Raw genomic sequence first — 24,273 nt, 5'->3', positions numbered from 1 at the left:
ATTATACACATAGCCATAATAAGTAAAAATAATACAGATTTTGTTCTGGGCAATTAAAGGACATATGAAACACAAAATGAGATTATTCACTTTGTTTTAGGGCACCAGACTGAAAAAAAAACTGCATACAAACTATCATGGACTAATATAAAAAGCACTGTAATATAATATGTACATGAAAGGATGGAGTAACAAATGGGACTAGATAACAGCTATCCTTTAAATCACTATCATCTGGCTTCTGGTTAGGCTACAACAGAGGCTCAGGAATATGGAGGAACACAGCAGAGTGAAACAAAGCTGCTACCAAAATGTTGGGAAACCAGAATGCTGTTTTAAAATATATGGTTTAAAAATCCCCACAGATTTACCACCACGGGGTATCCACATATTTATTACCAATCTGGTCATTTCACCCTCAGAGCTTATACAAGTCAATAGAAAACAAAAAAAGCACAAGGCTAGGAGCTGACCATGCTTTATGCTAATTCTTGAACAACTTTATAAAAATGTAATCTTTCATTTAAATCGCTAAAAAGAAACATAAAAAAGGACAATGAAACTATTCTCATAAAATTTATTTTGAATAAAAATGGCTTCACCAATACACACTTACCTCTTTTGAAAGACCCAGGAAACTAACAAATCCATCCACTGTAAACTCTTTGAAGGTCCTAACCACATCCTATCTTGGTCAGGTCCTTCCTGACTCACTTTACCCCCACGCTGCTATGCTTTGCTCATGGAAACCAATTCAGTAACATTTCATAGGATATTCCTGATCTAAGTAAATAATGCATACTACTTAACCAAGTCAATTGTCTTCAGTTTGTTATTGTTTTGTTTAATATCTAGTAACTCAGTAAATACAGAGTTTTACATATGCATTGTTTTATTATATACTTAGTAGAGATTGATCAATAGGCTTTGGGGCTTCTCAGACATCCAGGCTCCAAAGTTTAGAAACAGGGAGCTGAAAGAAGGGAACAAACAGACTCATCTCCTATCATCCCATATTTAAGATGCAGGTGGGATCTTGGGAATACGTTTTGAAAGTCCCCAAGGAAGATGGAAAAACCCATGGGATGAGTCAAAACTAAAGTTCGTTTGTTGAGAGACTAAATTATTTTCCTCTACGGATTGAAGAAAGAAAAAACAAAGCTCAAGGACATTAAAGACATTTTCTTTAATTCTTTTTTGCCTAAGGTTGGGCCTGACTCCCAAGCAATGCCTCGGTACGATTTATAATCATACTACCATTAAAATGTCACACAGCATGCTAATGCTACTCTTTGACATGAATGCCTAGTTTTCTGAAACCACCCTTTCTCCAAATAAAGATTCAAAAGATATAGCAAGACAAACATAACAAACAGGTACCAATTATATTTAATATTTTGCTTATGTAAAACCTCTGTGAAATTTATAAAATGAGTTTCTGAGAATTTTAAATGTAAGATATCGTGAATTTACAAAAAAAAATACTATGGATACATATACCAGAATATATATATATATATATATATGTATTTTTTTTTGAGACAGAGTCTCACTCTTGCCAGTCTGGAGTACAGTGGTGCAATCTCGGCTCACTGCAACCTCCGCCTCCTGGGTTCAAATGATTCTCTTGCCTTAGCCTCCCGAGTAGCTGGGACTACAGGCGTTCACCACCATGCCCAGCTAATTTTTTGTATTTTTAGTAGAGACGGGGTTTCACCATGTTGGCCAGGATGGTCTTGATCTCTTGACCTTGTGATAAGCCCACCTCAGCCTTCCAAAGTTCTGGGCTTACAGGCATGAACCAACGCACCTGGCCCACCAGAATATTTTTAAAGCTCCACACTGGAAACTTTGTCCAATAAGAATGAATGATCTACATACAACTACACAGAATATAATATAGATGAAACTCACTAAGATAATGCTGAGTGAAAAAAGACACAAAATAGTATGTGTAACATTTATAAATAGTACAAAAGTAGGTAAAATGCATCTAGAGTGTTAAAAGTCAGGAGACTGGTTCCTCTTAAAGGGCAGAAGTGACTGAAAGGAACAAATCACACATTATTTCTATCTTGGTATGAGCATCTTGTATCATTCAATCCATAATTGACAAGTTTGGTTTCAATATCATAGAATACCTGTTACTGTGATACTTCCTGTCGAAAAAATCTGTAAAGTAGCTCTTAGAGATTTTATCCGATAGCACACAGCAGGATGAAGTTCAGGTTCGTAACTACACAAAATAAGCCACAATTAATATAAATATTTATACCCTGACTAGTAATTTCAAATTTGGTAATTTATCAAGATAAATTGCTTCAAAGACTTACCTGGCATGAGGTCTATTGTTCTTTGTGAATTCTGGCAAACGGATTTCAAATGGCATGTTACACACTGCCAGAACGTTAACAACCTTAAAATCTGTAAATATTACCTTTAGGAGAGAAGTAAAACTCAATAAATTTATTTTGAAACAAACAAAAAATCTGCTCATCATGGCAATCCTTAATAACCATAAATCCTTAAAAACAAGAGCAAACAAGATAAAACAAAAACATTTTAAGTGTATGTTTAGTACTGTAAGTTGTGTAGCATGGAAAGCTTTAATTCAGTTTTTTAAAAAGCTCAAAAACTCCATTAAAAAAATTAAAATCTGAGGTATTTGCATGATCAAACAGTATGGGTGTTTCTAATTATATGTTTAATTTTTTAATACTTTAAGTGAAATATTTAAAACTACTGAGAAAGGAGAGAGAATAGTGAGGGAGAAAATTTAAGTCCAGGTCATCCTGCTAGAGTAAAAATGGAAAAGATGTCACTTTAAAGTCAGTAAATACAGAGTGTACACTGGGCTCCAAAAGTTAGTTGTTTTTCTCATATGCAATAAGGCAAAAGGACATTTCTGTGAGATTAGCTAGATGTTTATTTTCTTTCTGGGGATAGAGTGATAAAGTTGCTTCTAACTAATTGGGATTTCTCTCAACACTTCTGTTACACTAAGAAAAGAAGTTCCAAGGCTGAAAATAATACTCTTAACATTAATAACTTTGGCCACTCCTACCAACATCTTCAACGTTTCATCTCATTATCTTTTCAAACATTCCTCCTAAAATCACAATTTTGGGTGAGCGAACTATCCTTCAACTCAGCCTTGCACACAGCAGTTGTGCAAAGCCAGGAAACCGCAAAGTGGCAGCACTCTCAAATCACAGTACAACTCAAGACTCTCTCTACCGCCACCCTCCTCAAGCACCAACCCCCCACTCCCCACCAGCCGTTCAGTCTCTTCCTATCACCCTCTACTTCAGAGAGACTGAGTCATCAGAGGGAAAGGTAACTTCCTATCCCCACTTCTACAAACTTGTCTCAATCCCAAACAGCCTTGCCCTCATCTTCAGGGACCATTCTCATCTTTATCTTTCATTTATTCATCATTTGCAAGTGACCTAGCAAGTCCATAATATGTAATCATTTTATTCAAAGGTATACCTCTATCAAGTTATAGTGATGAGGCTGACATGCCAGTGACAGTCACGTTACAAGTGGGAGAGCCCGCCAGCTGGTGTGTCCCTGTCAACAGCCTCTGCCATTCTGTATTCACCACTCTGACCTGGCATTCTTGAGATGACCAAAAACCATTTTGTTTGTGTACATCAGAGGTGAAAACACTTAAGAGTTGAAAAGGTAATTAACTTGTGAGGAAACAAATCTCTTTATGGGAAAGGAATTAGGGAAAAAGCTAGGATCCTTTACAAATACCCACATGGCCAAATTTTGCTACTAATTTTCACACTGAAGGGCAGTATTAAAAAACCTAGAAAAAGTTTAATCATAAGAATAGTATGTATAGTGATTTCGAGTCTATTACAATTTTTAATTCTACAAAAATAAATCCTTGAATATTTGTAGTTTAGTTACTGTTCGAAAACGTTACCTGAAAACCTAGTTTCTGCAGACTGCGGGCTAAGCGTCTGGCACCAAATTTAGCTTCTTCTTCACTACGGTTTTAAGGAAAGAAAAAGATTATCAGTTACACAGGAAATAAATTTTATACTGAGGAACATAACAAACTTTACATATGATTTTGCTGTTAAGTCTAGGAAAATGTTCTTTCCATGAGGGAAAAAGTAAAAAATAAAAATAAAAAACCCAAGTAGCATTTACCTTGTTGCTCCAGTGCAAATAATTTTTCCTGAGGACCAAATTGTAGCTGTAATTCTAGGTTTTCTAAGCTTCATTAATACTTTCTGGGGGAAAAAAAATCTGATTACCTCATAAGCATTATTTTTCGCATAAGGTTCTGTTCTATATAGTCATATTTATGTCCAAATACTACTCTCCAAGCTTATCCAAGACTGCAATAACTGCTCTCCAAATCACCCATTCTGAAATCAAGTACAATACTGAACACAAAGAACATATTAATCCAAAAAGACATTTGACTAATTAAAAATACAAGGTATACAGAAATCTCTCTATATACTTGAAATCAACGTACTCCAAGTATATGAACAATTCAACTCTCATTCCACCTCAGTCACATAACTGGAACTTGCATGGTTCCTCACACACACCAAATCTGTTCATGCCTCAGAAGCTTTGCGGTAGCTGTTGCTTTCATTTGGAATATTATCCCCTCAATATTCTCACTTCATTCAGGTCTCTTACCAGATGTCACCTCCTGAAGAGAGGCCCTCCCTAATCATTTCCCTGAAACACCCATCCCTTCATCGCTTTCTAATTCCTAACTCTGCTTTCTGCTGCTTCATGGTACCCGTCACTACTTTATATTGCATCCTAGAGTTGAGATGCTTATTACATACTCAAGTTCAACATTGGCATCTTGAATAAAGGAGAAACGTTGGAGCTGGAGATGTAATTAGAAATTCATTAGCTTTGGAAGGCATTTAAAGCTATGGGTTACAATGAAATAAGTACAGAGTGTGTACAAATAGGTCAAGGACTAAGCTCCAAGAAAATATGCAAATTTAAATTTTCATTCCAACTTTTCATTAATGGAAATATTTGTTAGATGCTCATTCTATGTAAGAAAGACATAAATGCTCACTGACTAACATATAAATGAATCAGATGTTTCTGCTTAAAATTTTTGTTACATTTTGTGTTCTTCATTCTCTGTCATATGCCATATTATCAAACAAGAAAGCTATTAAATCTGGGCAGACTCAAAATTTACCAAAGATTAAGATAAAATTTGAACTAAAATACATTATAAAATTTCATATACAAGTGACTGAGAAACACTTGACTGAGTTTATCCTACATTTAATTGTCTCTCACCACCACCAGCTTGTCTATCGACTCAGATTTTTCAATTAACCTTCCTTAAAAAAATTACTTCCTTTCCATATGTCATGCTGAAGTACCAAAGCAATGTTAGGCATATTCCTCTCTGAACTTTTGAGCAGACATATTTATTACTTTTCTAAAGGAAAGATGGGATTGCTGACAAACTTGAAAATCTTTGTGAGTCACTGAAATTTTTAATTGAATTTAATTTCTCTTTACTTAGTTTTTAGTACTAAGAATGGAGGCTGAGGCAGGAGAATGGCGTGAACCCGGGAGGCGGAGCTTGCAGTGAGCCGAGATTGTGCCACTGCACTCCAGCCTGGGCGACAGAGCGAGACTCCGTCTCAAAAAAAAAAAAAAAAAAAAAAAAAGAATTAATGACGGCCAGGCACGGTGGCTCACGCCTATAATCCCAGCACTTTGGGAGGCTGAGGTGGGTGGATCACGAAGTCAAGAGATTGAGACCATCCTGGCCAACACGGTGAAACTCCGTTTCTACTAAAAATACAAAAATTAGCTGAGCGTGGTGGTGTGCACCTGTAATCTCAGCTACTGGGGAGGCTGAGACAGGAGAATTGCTTGAACCCGGGAGGCAGAGGTTGCAGTGAGCTGTGATCGTGCCACTGCATTGCACTCCAGCCTGGCGAAAGAGTGAGACTCTGTCTCACTAAAAAAAAAAAAAAAAAAAAAAAAAAAAAAAAAAAAAGTATCCTGGCATCTAATTTTTAAAGCTAAATAGAGCCTTGAGATACATTCTTAATTTTCATAATAAACATGTAAAATACATATTCATCTCATCTTTGGTTTATAATGACATCCAATGTCTTTTATAATGTTAATCTCAAAACACTAAGTTTTATTATTACTTATTAATATTCAGGCTTTAAAATATTACAGGTTTAAATTTTAAGATGTCCAGGTTTATAAATCATATTATTTTCAGCAGTTTGTTATGAAAGAAAACCATCTACCTTAGTTAAAGAATATGACAATTAAAATATTATAAAAATTATAATATATATTAAGGCATCATTCAAATGTAATTATATTTGAATAGGTACACGTGTGAATATAAAGGTCCCTTTCTTCAGTTAAAATCAATTGAGAGAACAATAAAATGTCTCTGTAACCAATGAGTTCTTTGCTGATTCAGGTACCAGCACTCTATGTACAAAAGCTTGCACCTCCATGAGAGGAGGGATTGCTTTTACAGGGCTCACTTCTGTAACCAGGACAACCAGCACATGGTAAGGTGCTCATAAACTATCTGTAGAATGAATACATTTTAGTATCAGTCATAGAACTATAAAATTAGGCTATGTAGTACAAATACGAAAACTCAGATACTTACTCCAACATCACGTTTATAAATTACATTTGCTCCTTCCAAAGCAATCTTCCTTAAGTTTAAATGACATCTTGTTCTAAAAACACAGACTACATTTGTAATTAGAATGTCCAATGCAACATCACTGTCTGCATCCATTGGGGTGGTTTTAAAATTTAGCTTTCCACCACGAAGATCACATCCTGAGAAATAAAACAAAATAAAGTCATTAAACTTAAATGTTCTGTTAATTCACTTTTCACAAACAATTTTGAAATTGAAATGTAAAAAATGAATCCATATTATTTATTTTTCAAATGTTACTAGAATCAAATCATGTCCCTGGCCGAGCACAGTGGCTCACGTCTGTAATCCCAGCACTTTGGGAGGCCAAGGTGGTTGGATCATCTGAGGTCAGGAGTTAGAAATCAGACTGGCCAACATAGTGAAACCTGGTCTCTACTAAAAATACAAAAATTAGCCAGGCATGATGGTGCATGTCTGTAATCCCAGCTACTAGGGAGGCTGAGGTAGGACAATCACTTGAATCCAGGAGGCAGAGGTTGCAGTGAGCCGAGATCGTACCACTGCATTCCAGCCTGTGAGACAGAGTGAGGCTCTGTCAAAACAAACAAACCAAATCATGTCCTTTCTTCTCCCCACTAAAAATGTCATTTTAAAAAAAGCTAACACGACATCTAATATATTTCAAAATCTAGGCCTAACTTTCATTCCTTAAACTAAAAAGTAACTTTTACTTGCCAGGAGCTTGCCAGACTTATCTCCTGCTATTCACCTCTACAAACACTACGTTCCAGGTGTACCACAGTAATGACAAATCCCCAAATGCACCACATTCAAGGGTTGGACTCTGGTCCCAATTTCTAACCATTAGTGGCATACAACCCTTCTCATGCAACTTGCTGGTACTATAAAAAATACGACATACTTCTATTTCAAGCAGAGTAATTGACTTAAGTTTAAAGCAGCAAAAATATGAATAACATTTACTAAGAGACTTTTCTCATTACTAACCATTCATTCATTATTTTCTTTCTGAACACCTATACACTGAAGATAATGGAGGCAAAAAAATGATTAAGGCAGTCTTTTGTCGTCAAGGAGTCTGCAAACTTGGGTGTATAGGAGGAGCTCTATCAAATAATTTGCATAATACCATTTTTATCGAGATCAGAATCTTCCAACATGTATTTGCTGAGACTCCTATGATTTATACAAACAAACAAGCCCCAGTTTTTACTAAGTATGTGACCCATGACCCAGCTAAAAAATTCTCTCTTTGCGTTTTCACACTTCAAAAAATAAACGGCAATTTGACTTAACTCACAAAAAGATCAGAAAATGGTAAAAACATACTATAGTTGTCTTTAAAATTCCTTGCAGCCACAATGTAAAAAACTAGTATTCTTTATAATAAGGATTCAAATTATTATATAACTGCAACAGTGAAGGGGCCAAGAATCTAAATAAAGAAGGTCTTGTTTCTCTGCCTTTCAGTTTCTGATAGAACACAGTGGCAAACCAGACCAAGACTTCTGACACCTCTGTAAGACCATATGGCATTCAACTCTGTGTATCAACTGTACCTCAACTTCATTATATTTTTTCACTCTTATATTTCCATATTCCCTTCAATCTGTGTATCTTTTTGTTTTTCTGTTCTTTGTGCATGTTTGAGCTACCTCAAGTAATTTTTATGTATGAGGAGTGAGGCAGGGGTGACAATAGGAACTGATGGATAGATATACAGGCAGACAGATTAAAAAGCAGAGGCACAGGGCCAGTTTATTACCATTGGTCTTAAGAACGTGCAACATCTGACTCATCACTTAATAGCTATCAGAACTTGGGCAAGTTATGTAACCTGTGTCTCAGTGTTCTCATATATAACATGGAACAGATCATGCCTACCACAGAGCAGTGTTGTGAAAATTATATAATGTACGAAAAGTACTTAGCATATATATCTAGGATATTGTAACAGTAAATGACAGTAATTATTGATGAAATAAGTTCAAATCAACAGGCAGAGGATTTCTTAGCACTACTTCCCATGATTACATTAGAGCCCAGTTACTGAGCCATCTGGACAGCAGCAGGTTTTCTGCTAGGCTCCTGGCTGCTTACCCCAACATCCATTCCACCCTGCCTTCATAATGATCAGAGCTCAGATGTTTAGCTGAGTACAATGTGGCAGAAATAAAATACTATAGATGTCGGCCTCCCTGGCAACAACTGGTATAGCCAACTGGCCACCTGAATATGTTCTGGTCAACCAGACATAAAATAAAGTGGTTATGTATCTTCTGGGAAGTCTACTTAGGGCAACCAACTAAACCAGCAAGGGCTCCTTTGCCTTTCTGCCTTTTTTCATTCTTGCCGTCTAGAGGTTGGAGATGAGAGCTAGAGCTCAAGTAGCCAATTTTGCACCACCAGACAATGAGGATGAGGATGGTAGAACAACAAGATAGAAGCAGCCGGGGCCCCTGATGCTGTGAATCTCCTTATTATCCCTGTTCTTCTTAATTCTAGACCTCATGAGTATGAGAGAAAAATCAGTTTCCCTCATGTTGGATTTCTGTGATATACAGCCAAACCTAATCCTAACTGTTGCACATCCCTTGAGGATAAGCTACCACAAGGCAACTACTGAAGAAGAAACTTCATGCGAATCAACGATCAAATTTACTATTTTACTTGTTTTTGTATCAAACAGGAGAAAACAAATTGACTAAGATTTACTACTTTGAGTTCTACTCTACTCTGAAGTTACTATTTTGAGTTCTGCCTGAGGGGACAACACTAAGGACGATATAAGTAAAACTAAGAAAAAAAGGGTAAAGCAAATCTGTGTGAATGCAAAAAAGAAGACTTGAAATTCAAAATTGGTGATTTTTCAGCATTTCAGCAACTTAAATTTTAAAAATAAGGTCATGGGAATAGTTCATCATAAGTTACTAAGTATTCATATTTTATAATATGAATAACCTGACAAGCAGGCTCAGAAAAGATTGCTTTAATAAGTTTTCAATTAAAGATGCAATATAAAAAGTCAATACTTTTTTAAGAGGCAACCTACATAAAAGACCACATTTTTCAAAGCATGAAAAAAGGCCCACTTGCAATCAGTTCATCTATCTTGTAGAACAAGAGCACAGAACTGGATATTAACAAAGATTTACTTTTTAAAGCTAAACATATTATATCCCTTTTCAATAGGATAATTAGAATGACAGTCCAATGAAACAGACAAATCTCAATTTCTTTTCTTTTTTTTTTTTTTTTGAGACCAAGTCTCCCTCTGTTGCCCAGGCTGGAGTGCTGTGATGCGATCTTGGCTCACTGCAACCTCCGCCTCCTGGGTTCAAGCAATTCTCTGCCTCAGCCTCAGGCACCGACCACCATGCCCAGCTAATTTTTGTATTTTTAGTAGAGACAGGGTTTCACCATCTTGGCCAGGTTGCTCTTGAACTCTTGACTTCGTGAGCCACTGCCTCGGCCTCCCAAAGTGCTGGGATTACAGGCGTGGGCCACCACGCCAGGCTGACAAATGGCTCAGTTTCTACAAAGCATCTGATTGCCTAACATGTCCCTTGTATTTTTAAGTGTAGTGACATAATTTATCGATGGGCTAAATAGGTCTATCTAACTAAATATTAGTAGTTTAAAGGCTTAGGTTATTCTTGAAAACACAGACTCACCACTTTGTTTAAATTAAAACAAGAAGAACAATAAAACAGCTAAAGGAAAGATGGAAACTAATTCCCAGAAGGGAATATTCCAAATTGTTTATGACTATAATGGTACCTACACTTAAACATCAGAATCACCTATTTCCCCTACTAAATTCTAAGCTTCTTGAGGTGAAAGACTGTTTTATAGGTCTATATATTCCCACGGCTCAACATCGTATCTGACACATTGTAAATGTTCAATTATTTGGTGTATGAATGCTATGAAATCCAACATTTCAAACTCCTAACTATATTAAATTTCTCGTCTACCTAGAATTCCAAATTATTTCTTTTAACTCTAAGCATGAAAAAAAAAAAACTGTTAGCAAGGCTGAAACTATTTCCAAAGCCACCTATTTTCACTGAATGCAAAAGAGTTAACGATCTTTTTTTCCTACAAGCCCTTTGACACAACATTCATGAAAATGCATATACAGTATACTTCATTATATTTCATGGTGGTTTATACATGATTTTTTTTAACTGGTTGTATAGATTCCAAGGGGAATGTGTTTAAGCAACTCCACCAAAAATACAGCATTTGAAAGCGACATTTAAACTCACAAGGCTATTAAGCCTGCTAACCATGGCACTACCATATATTTAAGATATGCAAAAAGGCAAAAAGAACACAATGAACATCTATGTACCTATCACTCAGCTTAAAAAATAAACATTACAATACAACTGATGCCTCCCCATGCAGTTCTTCCAAATCACATCCTCCTCACCTTTCCCTCCAGAGAAAGCCTCTACTTTCAATTGCGGTCTTATCATTCTCATATATTTCTCTTAAACTTGTTATACATACACAGTATTATGTTCCTAAATCCAATTAATTCTTGATTTTTAAAAGACTATTGATGAATCTGGTTTGCTAATACTTCATTTAGTTATTGGGTAGAATTAGCCTATACTCTTCCTTTCTTGTATTGTCCTTATCTGGTTTGAGCATCAAGATTATACTAGACTCATTAAACAATTTAAGGTGGCTTATTTCTTTTTTCTTTCTTTCTTTTTTAATTCTCTGGAAGACAGGTTAGAAGACGTTACCTGAAGATTATCTGGAACTGTTTCTTGTTTGATAAATTTTTAAAGACAATTTCCAATTTTTAAATTAGATTGAATTTAAACTTTTAAATTCAATTTAAGAGTTTTAAAATAACTCATGTCTCTGTTTTCTTCAAGTCTATTTTGCTAAATTAAATTTTCCATTTCTTCTAAATTTTAAATTTTACTGGGCATACAATTCTTCATGGTTGTCTTAATAATCTTTTAAGGTCTCTGTTGTAGCCTATTTATCCTTTTTTCATTGTAGTATCATTTATTCCTGCTTTTTATTGCTCTCGTCAATCTTGCTTTTCCACTTTGGTTTCTCCCCAGAACAAACTATCAGTAGCTGATCCTCTCTAGTGAATTTTTTGCCCATGTCCATTGTTTCCTTCCTTCCACAGATTTAATATATTCTTTTTCTAATTTCTTACATGAAAGTATTTAAGTTGAATACTTAATAGTTTTTAACTGTCTTTTCTTGTATAAACATTTAAGACAATTATAACCCAGTGTCTTAGGTGTGACTGAAGTTGGATATGTGTTTTCATTATCCCTTAATTCTAATGATATTAAAATTCATTTTTTTCTTAGACTAATCATTTATTTAGCACTTCTCTGCATTTACTAGTAATTGAGGAAATGCTAACTTAAAAGAATAAGATGCCACTTACTTATATTGGCAAATATCAAATGATGTTGAAAGTGTGAGTAAATCAGCGTTCTCTTACAGTCTGGTACAAAAACTTTCTATAGGAGATACTTTGGCTGTGTGTATTCAGATAATTTAAAATGTAAATATATGTGGAACTATAGTCAACCAGTAACAATAAGAAATAACTGAACCCGTCTGGGCACGGTGGCTCACGCCTATAATCCCGGCACTTTGGGAGGCCGAGGTGGGTGGATCACTAGGTCAGGAGTTTGAGACCAGCCTGACCAACATGGTGAAACCCTGTCTAAAAATACGAAAATCAGCCGGGCGTGGTGGTGCACGCCTGTAATCCCAGCTACTCAGGAGGTTGCGGAAGGAGAATTACTTGAACCCAGAAGGCGGAGGTTGCAGTGAGCTGAGATTGTGCCACTGCATTCCAACCTGGGTGACAGAGCAAGACTCCATTTCAAAAAAGAAAAAAAAGAAATAACTGAACTGACCAAAGCATAATAAGATGATATATTGCAATTTTATTTATAACAGAAACAACCTGCACATCCAATGAAAAGGAACTAGTTAAATAAAGTACAGAACAGTCTTATATAATAGACTACTAAATGGAGTTTATAAATTATAAAGCTAGACAGATGTAGAAATGTAGACAGAGGTCCATAATGTTTGCCAGAGTAGAAAAAATGATATGTCTAATTATGAGTTCATTTTGGCTTATGTATCTACATATGCACTTACATAGTTATATCTGCCAAAATGTTAACAACTGTTCTATTCAGAGAATTGGCACAGCAGGGTGACTTTTTTTTTTTTTTTTTTTTTGGTAAAGTCTGGATGTTTTAAAATAAAAAAACAAATTATATATATATTAGGTTTAATATAAGAAAAATCGTTGTTCTCATTCTGATTTAAATACAAATACCAATTATTTGCCCACTGCCCAAGGCCTAATATTAAGACACAGCTTGATCAGGTGTTTGTCCTGTTTCTCAAGGAAATGGCTTAGTGTGACTTGTCAAATATCTTCTTATAAAAAAAGCAAACTTCAAAACTGTAGCCCTTCAGGAAGTGGCATATTTCTAGCTTTCTATTAAAATGCATCATAGAAGTTAAAGCACATTCTTCCCCACTCAATGATTTTGTGTACAAGAACACATCATCTGTATTTTTGGTCCTCTTTCTAGTGGTATTCAAAAACACTACTCCAGCAACGACAATGAATTGAAACCTTAACTGGAAAACATCACCACCTTCTGGCTTTTATGACAAATTGCATCAAAGACTACTGCATTTAAAATTTTCCACACCAGGAAAGATATTTAAACTGAAAGGCCACAATAAACCCTGTCATAAAAACGAAGCAAAAATAAACCTAAAATCTAATTGAAAGCCAAGAGAATAAATAAACCTGAGAATATAGAAAAGAAGAATCTAGCTACTTAAAGTGTACTCAAGTTGAAGGTGAGATACAGAGGAATGGGCCTCAAGGTTCTAACCACAAAATTACCATCTATGATCTGAGAAATGGCAGAAGCAGGGGAGGACTGATAATAGAACAATTTGCAAACACAATAGGAACCCACATGGTCTCCTAGAGATAGCTCTTTTCTAAAAGAAAGACACGCCATACAAAGTAACCTCATATCCTTTATAAAGCTCCCAAAATAGTAGATTAGGAAACAGACATTTTGTGTCCCAATCCCAACACATTACTTGACAGTCTCTCAACACATGCCTAGAATCAAGATGAAGAAAAGCTAACATTTGCCTTTTAGAACGACGTTCTTTCGTATCTGTTTGATAGTATAAAATAAGCCTTATAAAAGGGGGCTCTGACCTAGTATTCCCATTTAGCTATGTGACACTGGGCCACTTACCTAACCGCTCTCTAAATCTTCATTTTCTCATCTATAAATTGGTGATAATATCACCTGTACCTCCCAGGGTGCTTTTAAGGGTTAAATATTATTATCCATGCCAAGTATATAGCATACAGTATGTGTTCATTAAATGGTGGCTATTACTGACAGATGGATTCACCAATAGTTGAACATTAATTGTATTATTTAATGAATTGATAGAAAACTTGAGAACAGTTACAGATGAGGGGGAAAAAAAAAAACCAAGATCATAATAGGTTAGGCAAGGGTCAGCACATTACAGCCAATGGGCCAGTGCCTGCTTTGCCCTGTTTTGCAAAAGTTTTATTGGAACACAACCATGCCCGTGTGTTTCCATAATGACTATGCAGCACAACTGAGTAGTTGTGACAAGAACCAAACGAACCACGAGCCTAAAATATTTACTCTCTGGCCCTTTAAGAAAGTTTGCTGATTACTGGACAAGCCCAAAGAGGCACTACCAAGAAAATAAAATTTATCACTGATAAATTTAAGGCCCTTATTTTTAATTAAAATGACAAAATGTCTGTATAACATGGTCCTTGATTGGATCCTGGTTTTAACAAATCAGTGTAAAAGATATTTGAGAGAAATTTGAGTGATTTGAGTGGATCTGAATAGATCTGAGTGACATGAAATTATGAAATCACTGTTAATTTTGTTAGAAGAGAAAATACAGTGGTTATGTAGACAGACTTTTTTTCAGAGATGTAGACTCAAATACTTGGGGGAATGTCTTGTCTGCAATTTAACTTTAAAATCTTTCACTGCTTGAACTCAGTAACAAATACATTGAGATACAATTTCAGATGACTCTTGATGTCTGGAATCTTGCCACCAAACAAATTTGGATAATCTATTCTAAGATACAGCACAGACTTGGATAGTAGTTATCACAGTATTTTAGGACCAAAAAATGCTGTATTACTGCTTCACCTCTTAACGATTATTAGATCAAGATGACAGAGATTACATCCAACTAAAAAGCTTTTGCACAGCCCAGGAAACTATTAACAGGGTGAAAAGCCAACCCACAGAACAGGAGAAAATATGTGCAAATTATATATCTGATAAGAGATTAATATCCAGAATATACATCAGAAATTCAACCAACTCAGCAAAAGAAACAAATAGTCTGATTAAAACATAAGCAAAACACCTTAACAGACATTTCTCAAAAGAAGACATACCAATGACCAACAGGTATATGAAAAAATGTTCAATATCACTTATCATAAGGAAAATGCAAATCAAAACCACAATGAGATACCACCTCACTCCAGGTAGAATGGCTATTAAAAACAAACAAACAACAACAACAACAACAAAAACACCTAGGTATTGGTGAGGATGTGAAGAAAAGGGAATACTTTACACACTGTTGGTAGGATAGTAAACTCATACAGCCATTACAGAAAACAGTATAGAAGTTCCTCAAAAAATTAAAAATAGAACTACCACATGATCCAGCAATCCCACTACTGAATAAATATCCAAACAAAATGAAATCAGGATGTTGAAGAGATTTCTGTACTTCACTATTTACTGCAGCACTATTTATAATAGCCAAGATATGGAATCAATCTAAGTGTCCAACAACGGAAGAATGGATAAAGAAAATGTGAATATTATTCAGCTGTAAGAAATCTTGTCATTTGTGACGTTAGTGAACCTGGAGGACATCATGTTATTCCTCATGATCTCACTCATATGTGGAATCTTAAAAAAAAAAAAAAGGTGTTATCATAGAAGCAGAAAGTAGAAGAGTGATTAACAGAGACTGAGGAGAAGAGGATGAGAATGAAGGGAGGTTGGTCAATGGATTTAAAAGTACAATTGGATCGGAGGAATAAGTTACGGTGTTCTATTGCACAGTAGGGTGACTGGTGAACAGTAAAGTATTGTATATCATAAAATAGCTAGAAGAGAGGCTTTTGACTGTTCTTGTCACAAAGAAATGATAAATTCATGAGGTGACAGACACCCTACCCTGATTTGATCACTACACAACAAATCTGTGCCTCATAAATATGTACAATATGTACAATCATGTGTCAATTAAAAAATAAAAAACCAGCCTGGGCAACACAGATAGACTAAATTTCTACAACAAATTTTAAAATTAGCCAGGTATGTTGGTGCATGCCTGTGGTTCCAGCTACTTGGGAGGCTGAGGTGCACTGAACCTGGGAGGTTGAGGCTGCAATGAGCTATGATGGCACCACGGCATTCCAGCCTGGGTGACAGAGTGAGACCCTGTCTCAAAAAAATAAAGCAAAACAAAAACAAAAACAAAAACAAACCTTGGTGACAGATATATGAGTGTTCATTACACTACTCTCTCCACATTTCTGCCTAAAAGTTTCCATAATAATTTCTAACAGCTGTTTAAGATTAGGACTTTATTTAATAATAGGTTATATTAAGACAACATGGGGTTCAAAATGTACTGTATTACTTAAACAAACACATATACACATAAACTTAAGTTAGATAAGAATGTCCAGACCAAAGAGAGTAATAGCCTTTGCTATTGAAATATCTACAATATCCAGAATTTATCAAATTATTATTTAAAGATATTAAAGATATTATTTCCACATATCCAAAGGAAAGTACGACGGTGTGAGATATAAAAACAGTGAGCTGTGTGAAGAAAATCTTAGGACATTTAGCATAAGAATGGAAAAAGAGTGGTTGTTCTCAAATAACTGAATAAAAAAGAAAATTGACAGAGTCAATTGAGGTCACATGAAAGATTTCATGAAGCCACACAAAAAAACCACATACTTAACACTGCAAAGTGGTGGGCTCCCCAGAAGATACGTGTCCAAAAAGGGAAGGTAGGGCTAGATAATTAACCAACAGTTAGGAGTGGCACAAAACAAGTCTTCTATTAGGTGAAAGATGAGACTAGACTGATGGTTTTTAAGATTCCCATCTAATTCTAAAATCCCAGGAGTCTAACATAGATGAAGATACATTCTAGACAAATGTAGGAATTATACATTAAATTTCCATTTTAATTCTAGAATTATTCTGTTAGTTCAGATAAATTATCATCAATTCTGAACTCCCCACTTTCCCTTCAGCATGCATTTGTGTTCAAAGGGGCAGTAATGGGAGAGAGTTAGATGCACTAAGGTCTAACAGTTGAAAACCTTGAACTTGTTTTGCAGGGTGACATTCTATCACGAGGACATTTAGGAGTCAGTCCACAGGGTTGGCATTTTTATAGTCTAGCCACATGAAGAAAATTTTACCAACAGTTTGCCTGGCCATAAAAAACCTTCTATCTTCCAAAGGAAAGGACTGTATATTTTACCACCGGTAAAACATTTAACAAATGCTTAAATGAAAGCAAAGGTATTTGATGTACAAAAACCGTCATTACATTCAGTTAAACAGAAAGTTAAACTATCTTCATTACATATGTCTACCTACTATCTATGAGACTCAATCTAGATATTCAGTCTGAAGACTGTTAAGCAGGTAGCATTCATTTGAATAATTTTGTATCAAAGTGAATTATGGTTAAAAAAATCTATATTAAGAAAGCTACAAGGTACCATTTTTTAATGGAAATTAGTCAACAACTCTGAGGTTGCCAGCATCTATTTACTAAAAAAAAAAAGAAAGGAGTGTATTTTATGCTTCAGTCAATGACATTATTTGTAATGGTGTCTAAAAGGTGATGGGGAAAGATTTAAATGATACTGATTTTCTGAATGACTGCTTAAGAAAAGATAAGTTCAATGGTTTACATTCTCATGCAAAAATTCTGGTTGAAAAAATGAAATATTTTGCAATATAAGAAGATATAATTGAAAACCTGTCTCATCTTAATAATGTTTAAACAGTAACCTAGTTAAGATTTTCACTGTTTCAAAGAATACTAAAATATATCTATAAAGTAAGAAAACTTGGATGCTGGCCGGGAGCGGTGGCTCACAACTGTAATCTCAGCACTCTGGGAGGCCAAGATGGGTGGATCATTTGAGGTCAAGAGTTGGAGACCAGCCTGGTGAAACCTCACCCCTACCAAAAATACAAAAATTAGCCAGGCATGGCGATGGGCGCCTGTAGTCCCAGCTACTGCGGAGGCTGAGGCGAGAGAATTGCTTGAACCCAAGAGGCAGAGGTTGCAGTGAGCAGAGATTGTGCCACTGCACTCCAGCCTGGGCGACAGAGCGGATGCTAAGACAGTAGACATGAATTGTAATGGAAGCTACACGACAGTGGACTACTTCTGAACTGCTCCTGTTCTCATTTGTAAAACACAATATCATTTACCTCTCATGATTGTTTTGAATAAAAAACTCACAAATTTTGATATCCTCTATTAAAGCAATGTATTAGTCGATGCTAACAATAATATTAACTAATATACTATTGTGGATAAAGGAAAAAAGTGTATTTTACTGACTACAACCTTACATTTGGAAATTCAAACGCAAAGATGAGAAATTTGGCATATGATTCCTTATTATATAAAAGCAAGTTTTATTTTGGATAGATTTCTTAATATTCCAGATAAACTGTCTAAGTATATAAGATTTAAGGAAGATAGCATGTCATTTTCTGATTATATAAGAAATACTCAAATAGTCACCTGGCCAGGCGGATCACAAGGTCAAGAGATCGAGATCATCCTGGCTAACATGGTGAAACCCCGTGTCTACTAAAAATACAAAAATTAGCCGAGTGTGGTGGCACGCGCCTGTAGTCCCAGCTACTCGGGGGAGGCTGAGGCAGGAGAATCACTTGAACCCAGGAGATGCAGGCTGCAGTGAGCTGAGATTGTGTCACTGCATTCCAGCCTGGTGACAGAGCGAGACTCTGTCTCAAAAAAAAAAAAACAAAAAAACAAAAAGAAAATAGTCAACCCATATCCTAACAGTGATAACTGCTTTTTTCCCATGCTCATATAAGCACATGATTCTAGGCTCTAAATCCATGTATTTGTCTATGCATATGAAACAAGATTGGGATCGCACGCGCTGTCTTACCTAGTCACCAAAGGATTTTATAAAAATCTTGGACAACCTGAGATGTGAAAAGCGGCAATACTGAATTGATTTTCCTTGAATATTAATGAGGGTGAACTTTTCAAACACAGTCATGTGCTGCCTAACAATGTTTTGGTCCAGGGGTCCATAATATTATAATACTGTACTTCTACTACACCTTTCCTATGTTTACATACCCAAATACTTACGATTATGTTACAACTGCCTACAGTACACAGTAAAGAAACATGCTGTATAGGTTCACTGCCTACAAGCAATAGGCTATAGTACATAGCCTAGGTGTGAGTAGATTCTACCATCTGGGTTTATATAAGCATACTCTATGATGTTCACGTGATGACAAACTCACTTCTCAGAACACATCCTTGTCATTAAGCGATGCATGACTATATTACTAACCATTTGTATTTGTTTAAAGTTAGCTGCCTCCTATCTTCTGTTCATTTTCCTTCTTTCTTATTGATTTATGGAAGCTCTAATATATAAAGAATATTAACCTTTTGCCTGCTTAATCTAATTCATTCTGCTGAAAATGATTTATGCCCACTTCTACATGTGATCCACTCCCACTTGTTCTACAGCTCAGCATCACCTTCATTCAATCAATTCTATAACAATGAACTGGAAATCTAAGCATTAAGACCCATACTAGGGGACAGGGACCTGGTAGTGAACAGACTTGGTTCAGGAAACAGCAGATGTTCACAGCTGAGTTAAGAGTAGGAACTGCTCAGGCCTGAAGAAAGAATCAGCATGGCTACGGTGAGAAAAGTGAAAAGGAAAGTGGCATAAGACTAGGCTAGAGATGCAGGGAGGGGTCAAATCACGCCTTCTATGCCATGTTCAGAATTTTCATGTTTATCTCAAAAGTAGTGGTTAGCTAAAAGAGAAACAAGAACTGACATCACATATTTGCATTACGAAAATGTATCACCACCACTCTGCAATGGGAGGATGGACTGAAAGAGAATGGGTAGCACAGCAGTCCAGGCAAGATGACAGGACAGACCACAGTGGTAGTACTGTTTGAAAATGCAAAGTAGTAGACACAAGAGAGACAGTTTTAGGAGATAGAGTGAACAGAATTTTCTGATTGATATGGGGATGGAAAAAAGGGAGATGGAGAATGACTGCAGGTTTGTGGCCTAAGATACTATTTACTAAGATAGGAAACACAGGAGAAAGGGCAGGTTTGCAGGGCAGATGAGAAAAGTAGGAGGGGTTAACAATTCGGTTTTGGACATTTTGAACTGAAGGAACTTGTGAGACATCCAAGAGGAGATATGGAGCAGTTAATCAGCTAAAAGTCCATTGCTCAGGACAGGTCTAGGTTAAGACTGGAAATGAAAATTTAGAAATCCTAGTACAGAAGGTAATTAAAACCATCATGGGTGAAATTTAAAAATCAAAGGAACTCAGAAATCTGATCCTCAATACTAAGCCAGAGTGTCCCTATTCTGAGTCCCATTTGGTCAATGGTAATGTTACTATACATACTTCCATCACAGCAGTTTTCCACACTACAAACTATGGTAAAATCTTTCCTATTTATAGTCTCCTTCGTAGACAATAAGCTCCTCAGAAGCACGATCAAATCTTCTTTATTTCTGTACCCCAGCCTTGGCATAGTTCCCAATGCGCCATACACATTCAATAAAATGTCTGCGGAGTTTAACTGTAAGCTTGAGGTTATTAAAAAGCAATGTTTACTTACACACCCACACGACACACACACACGCACACAGGCACACACACACTCTCTCTCTGTTTCTCTCTCTCTCTCTCAAGTTGAAGAGCTCAGCAGAATGCTTGGGTTAAATCTAGACTCTACCACTTATTAGCCATATGACTGTGGGTAAGTTAACACCTTTGTGCCTCAATACCCTCCTCTGTAAAATAAGGCAGATAAACAGAACCCATCATAGTGTTGTGAAAATTAAATTTCATATAAAGCTCTTGGCACAGTACTTGCACATGATAAGCATTCAAATGTAGCTGTTCTTATTGTTACTATTATTATATCTCCTTTCTTCATCTTCTATTGACAGAGAAATGTTCAAAAATGGAAAGGATTTCTAGTTACTGCAGTCCTCAAGCTTTGGAACACAAAAACAAATCATATTCCTTCAAGTTTAAAAGCAAGTGGTAAAAATAAAGAATACAACTTTGATGTACCTGTTAAGTGAAATGAGTACTGAAAAAAGCACTAAATTTAACAGTGAATTTAAAAAAAAACCCCACAAAACTCCAACAATAACAAAACCATTAAATCAAAGCAAATAGTTGTTGATCATGGGGTTCTTTTTTGGTGGTGCTGAGGGGAGTGGGGACAGGGAAGGTGGCAAACGAAACAGGCAAAGACTGACCAAATCTACTACATGTTACGAAATAGATATTATGCTAAATTTTACTTCATTAGGTACCTGCAAAAAAGCAGGAAAATTAGAAGCATAATGGGTTTGGATATTAAATTGTGATACAAGTTTATGATGTTCATTTCATTTAAATTGTAAGGTATTTGTTTTCTTGAGCAGGTCTTATATGTGTCCCTACTTCCCATATTACGGACTATAATTTTAAAAGCTAAAAAGTTTCCTCTCTTTACTGAGAAGTTTGATATCTGTCCTAAGCTACTTGTAAGTGACTATAATTTGTAAGACTAATTTAGCCATTAAATTAATGCTAACAAAACAGCATAATTTTTAAAAGATTATTATTTTCATTTGCAAGTGTAAATGTTAATTCTCTAGGGTAGCTAAAAGACTGAATAAATCTTCTCACAAGTTGGTGTCAGAATTGGCATGCATCAAGATCAAGCCTCTATATTCTGATTTATTTCAAGGGTGTGAATGCAGGGCTCAAACTTGAAGCACTGATAACTCATCAAGAATTTAATCAACAGTAAGTACTGCATGGGGAAAATACAACGGGTGAAACTTCCTATTTTCATAGTTTCAACTATTTTTATAGAGTTACCCCTCATATAAAATGCTCTAGCATAGACAACCTGTTTAAGGTCTATGTCATGCACAAATGCCATTTTAAGAAAAGGAAGGTCAGATTATGAAATTAGCTACTTGGGAAAATAAAACAGAGTTCAGCCAGGCGTGGTGGCTCATGCCTGTAATCTCAGAACTTTGGGAGGCCGAGGCAGGCGGATCACGACCTCAGGAGATCGAGACCATCCTGGCTAACACGGTAAAACCCCGTCTCTACTAAAAATACAAAAAATTAGCCAGGAGTGGTGGCGGGCGCCTGTAGTCCCAGCTACTTGGAGGCTGAGGCAGGAGAATGGCGTGAACCCGGGAGACGGAGCTTGCAGTGAGCCAAGATGGTGTCACTGCACTCCAACCTGGGAGACAGAGTGAGACTGCCAAAACAACAACAACAACAACAACAACAACAACAACAACAACAACAAAAAACAGAGTTCAAACATTTCTGGTTTAAAAAATATACTTAAAACAAACATGATTAGATAATGAACACTCTTTCCACATGTAAGCACCATTAGGAATTTCTTATTTTACTCAGAGCTTGTCAGATCTGAGTAACTAGTTGAAGGGTGCATCACTCAAAAAAGATAAACACAGAGAACTTGGCTAGAGATCAGAAGAAAGCTATACATTTTTAAAACCTGAAATTACAGTCTGTGAGAAAGTCAAGAACACTACCACAACAGTAGGGTGAGTAACTTAATGATAATATACAAGTAAAAGAATGGGTTCTTACACAGAACACACAAGAGTGATAAGGAAGTTTTCTGATTGGAACATTGGTTCTTTTTTTTTTTTTTTTGAGACGGAGTCTTGCTCTGTCGCCCAGGCTGGAGTGCAGTGGCGCGATCTCGGCTCATTGCAACCTCTGCTTCCCGGGTTCACACCATTCTCCCGCCTCAGCCTCCCAAGTAGCTGTGACCACAGGCGCCCGCCACCACGCCTGGCTAATTTTTTTTTTTTTTTTTTTTGTATTTTTAGTAGAGACGGCGTTTCACCATGTTAGCCAGGATGGTCTCGATCTCCTGACCTTGTGATCCGCCCGCCTCGGCCTCCCAAAGTGCTGGGATTACAGGCGTGAGCCACTGCACCCAGCCGGTTCTTAACTATTAAGAAAAAGACAAGGACAGGCCTGGTGGACTCATGCCTGTAATCCCAGCACTTTGGGAGGCCAAGGTGGGCAGGTTGCTTGAGCCCAGGAGTTAGAGACCAGACTGAGCAACATGGCGAGACTCTGTCTTGACAAAAAAATACAAAAATTAGCCAGATGTGGTGCTGTGTGCCTATAGGCTCAGCTACTCAGGAGGCTGAGGCAAGAGGATTGAGCCTGGGAGGTCAAGGCTGCAGTGAGTTATGATCACACCACTGCACTCCAGTCTGGGCTATAGAGTGAGACTATGTCTTAAACAAATAAAAAGACAAAAAGACAAAACAACAGAAACAAGATAGTAACTATGAAGATGCTCAAACCCCACAGATACAGATTTAATTGACCTTGATAGGGCCCTAATTTTGAAAATATTTCCAAGATGTTTCTAATGGGTAGTTGGTTGAGAACCACTGGGTTGAAACACCATCACAGGGTAATTAAAATAATGGAATTTCCCTCTCCATAAATCCTTAAAAACAGCTCTATTCTTCTATCGGTACTGTTTATCAGAGAACATTAAGACTTCTACACTCTGTTTACCATCCCTTGTTTCCCAAACTCCATTTCATGCTTTTAAACCGGCATAATCTGTCTTCTGCCTCTACACAGTACAAAATGTTACAAATGAATGGCTCATTGCTGAATTCAGTGGCACACTTGAAACTCCCTCCTACTCTAGAGCTTTATGCACTGGGATCTTCTGATTCTCCAACTGCTCCCTTGCCATGTCCTATCTCTGGATTCTGAAGAAGCTTTCTTGAACTCTCTCCCCATCTCAAATACTTCTCTGTCTGTTCCTTAAATCAGAAGTTCTTAACTGAAATCCATGCCAGACCCTGAAAAACTCAGCAATAGGTTCCAGAGGTTAGGAACCCCCTGAAATTGTATACACACTGATCTGTACCTGAGAAGGCCATTGTTTTTCTCATATTACCAATAGGTTTAAGATCCCTAAAGGTTATAAACCACTGCCTGAAATCCTTTTCCTCTTTAAACTTTCCAGGCCTCAGTTGCTATCTATGAGCTTATGGCTGGCTCCTACATCAATCCTGACCTATCAGATATCTGAATCCATATTCCCAAT

The 24,273-nt window shown here is 36.5% G+C and overlaps 1 protein-coding gene across 2 annotated transcripts in view; it reads right to left on the bottom strand.

Moving 5' to 3' along the window:
• The window catches only part of TBPL1 (TATA-box binding protein like 1), a 35,407-nt gene that overhangs the window by 669 nt on the left and 10,465 nt on the right, over window positions 1-24,273 (bottom strand). For both annotated transcript variants that reach the window (XM_003255743.4, XM_030809706.1), the window contains exons 2-6: window positions 6,665-6,843; window positions 4,168-4,250; window positions 3,938-4,001; window positions 2,334-2,437; window positions 2,142-2,236 (exon numbers count right to left, since the gene is read on the bottom strand). In XM_003255743.4, the coding sequence (XP_003255791.1) occupies window positions 2,142-2,236; window positions 2,334-2,437; window positions 3,938-4,001; window positions 4,168-4,250; window positions 6,665-6,799 (481 nt within the window). In that variant the 5' untranslated portion in view covers window positions 6,800-6,843. The remainder of the gene's footprint in view (window positions 1-2,141; window positions 2,237-2,333; window positions 2,438-3,937; window positions 4,002-4,167; window positions 4,251-6,664; window positions 6,844-24,273) is intronic.

The sequence above is a fragment of the Nomascus leucogenys genome, chromosome 3 (assembly GCF_006542625.1).
Source record: "Nomascus leucogenys isolate Asia chromosome 3, Asia_NLE_v1, whole genome shotgun sequence".
NCBI lineage: Eukaryota > Metazoa > Chordata > Mammalia > Primates > Hylobatidae > Nomascus > Nomascus leucogenys.
Note: the sequence above shows the minus strand (reverse complement) of the source record. Positions and strands in the feature narration are given on the sequence as shown.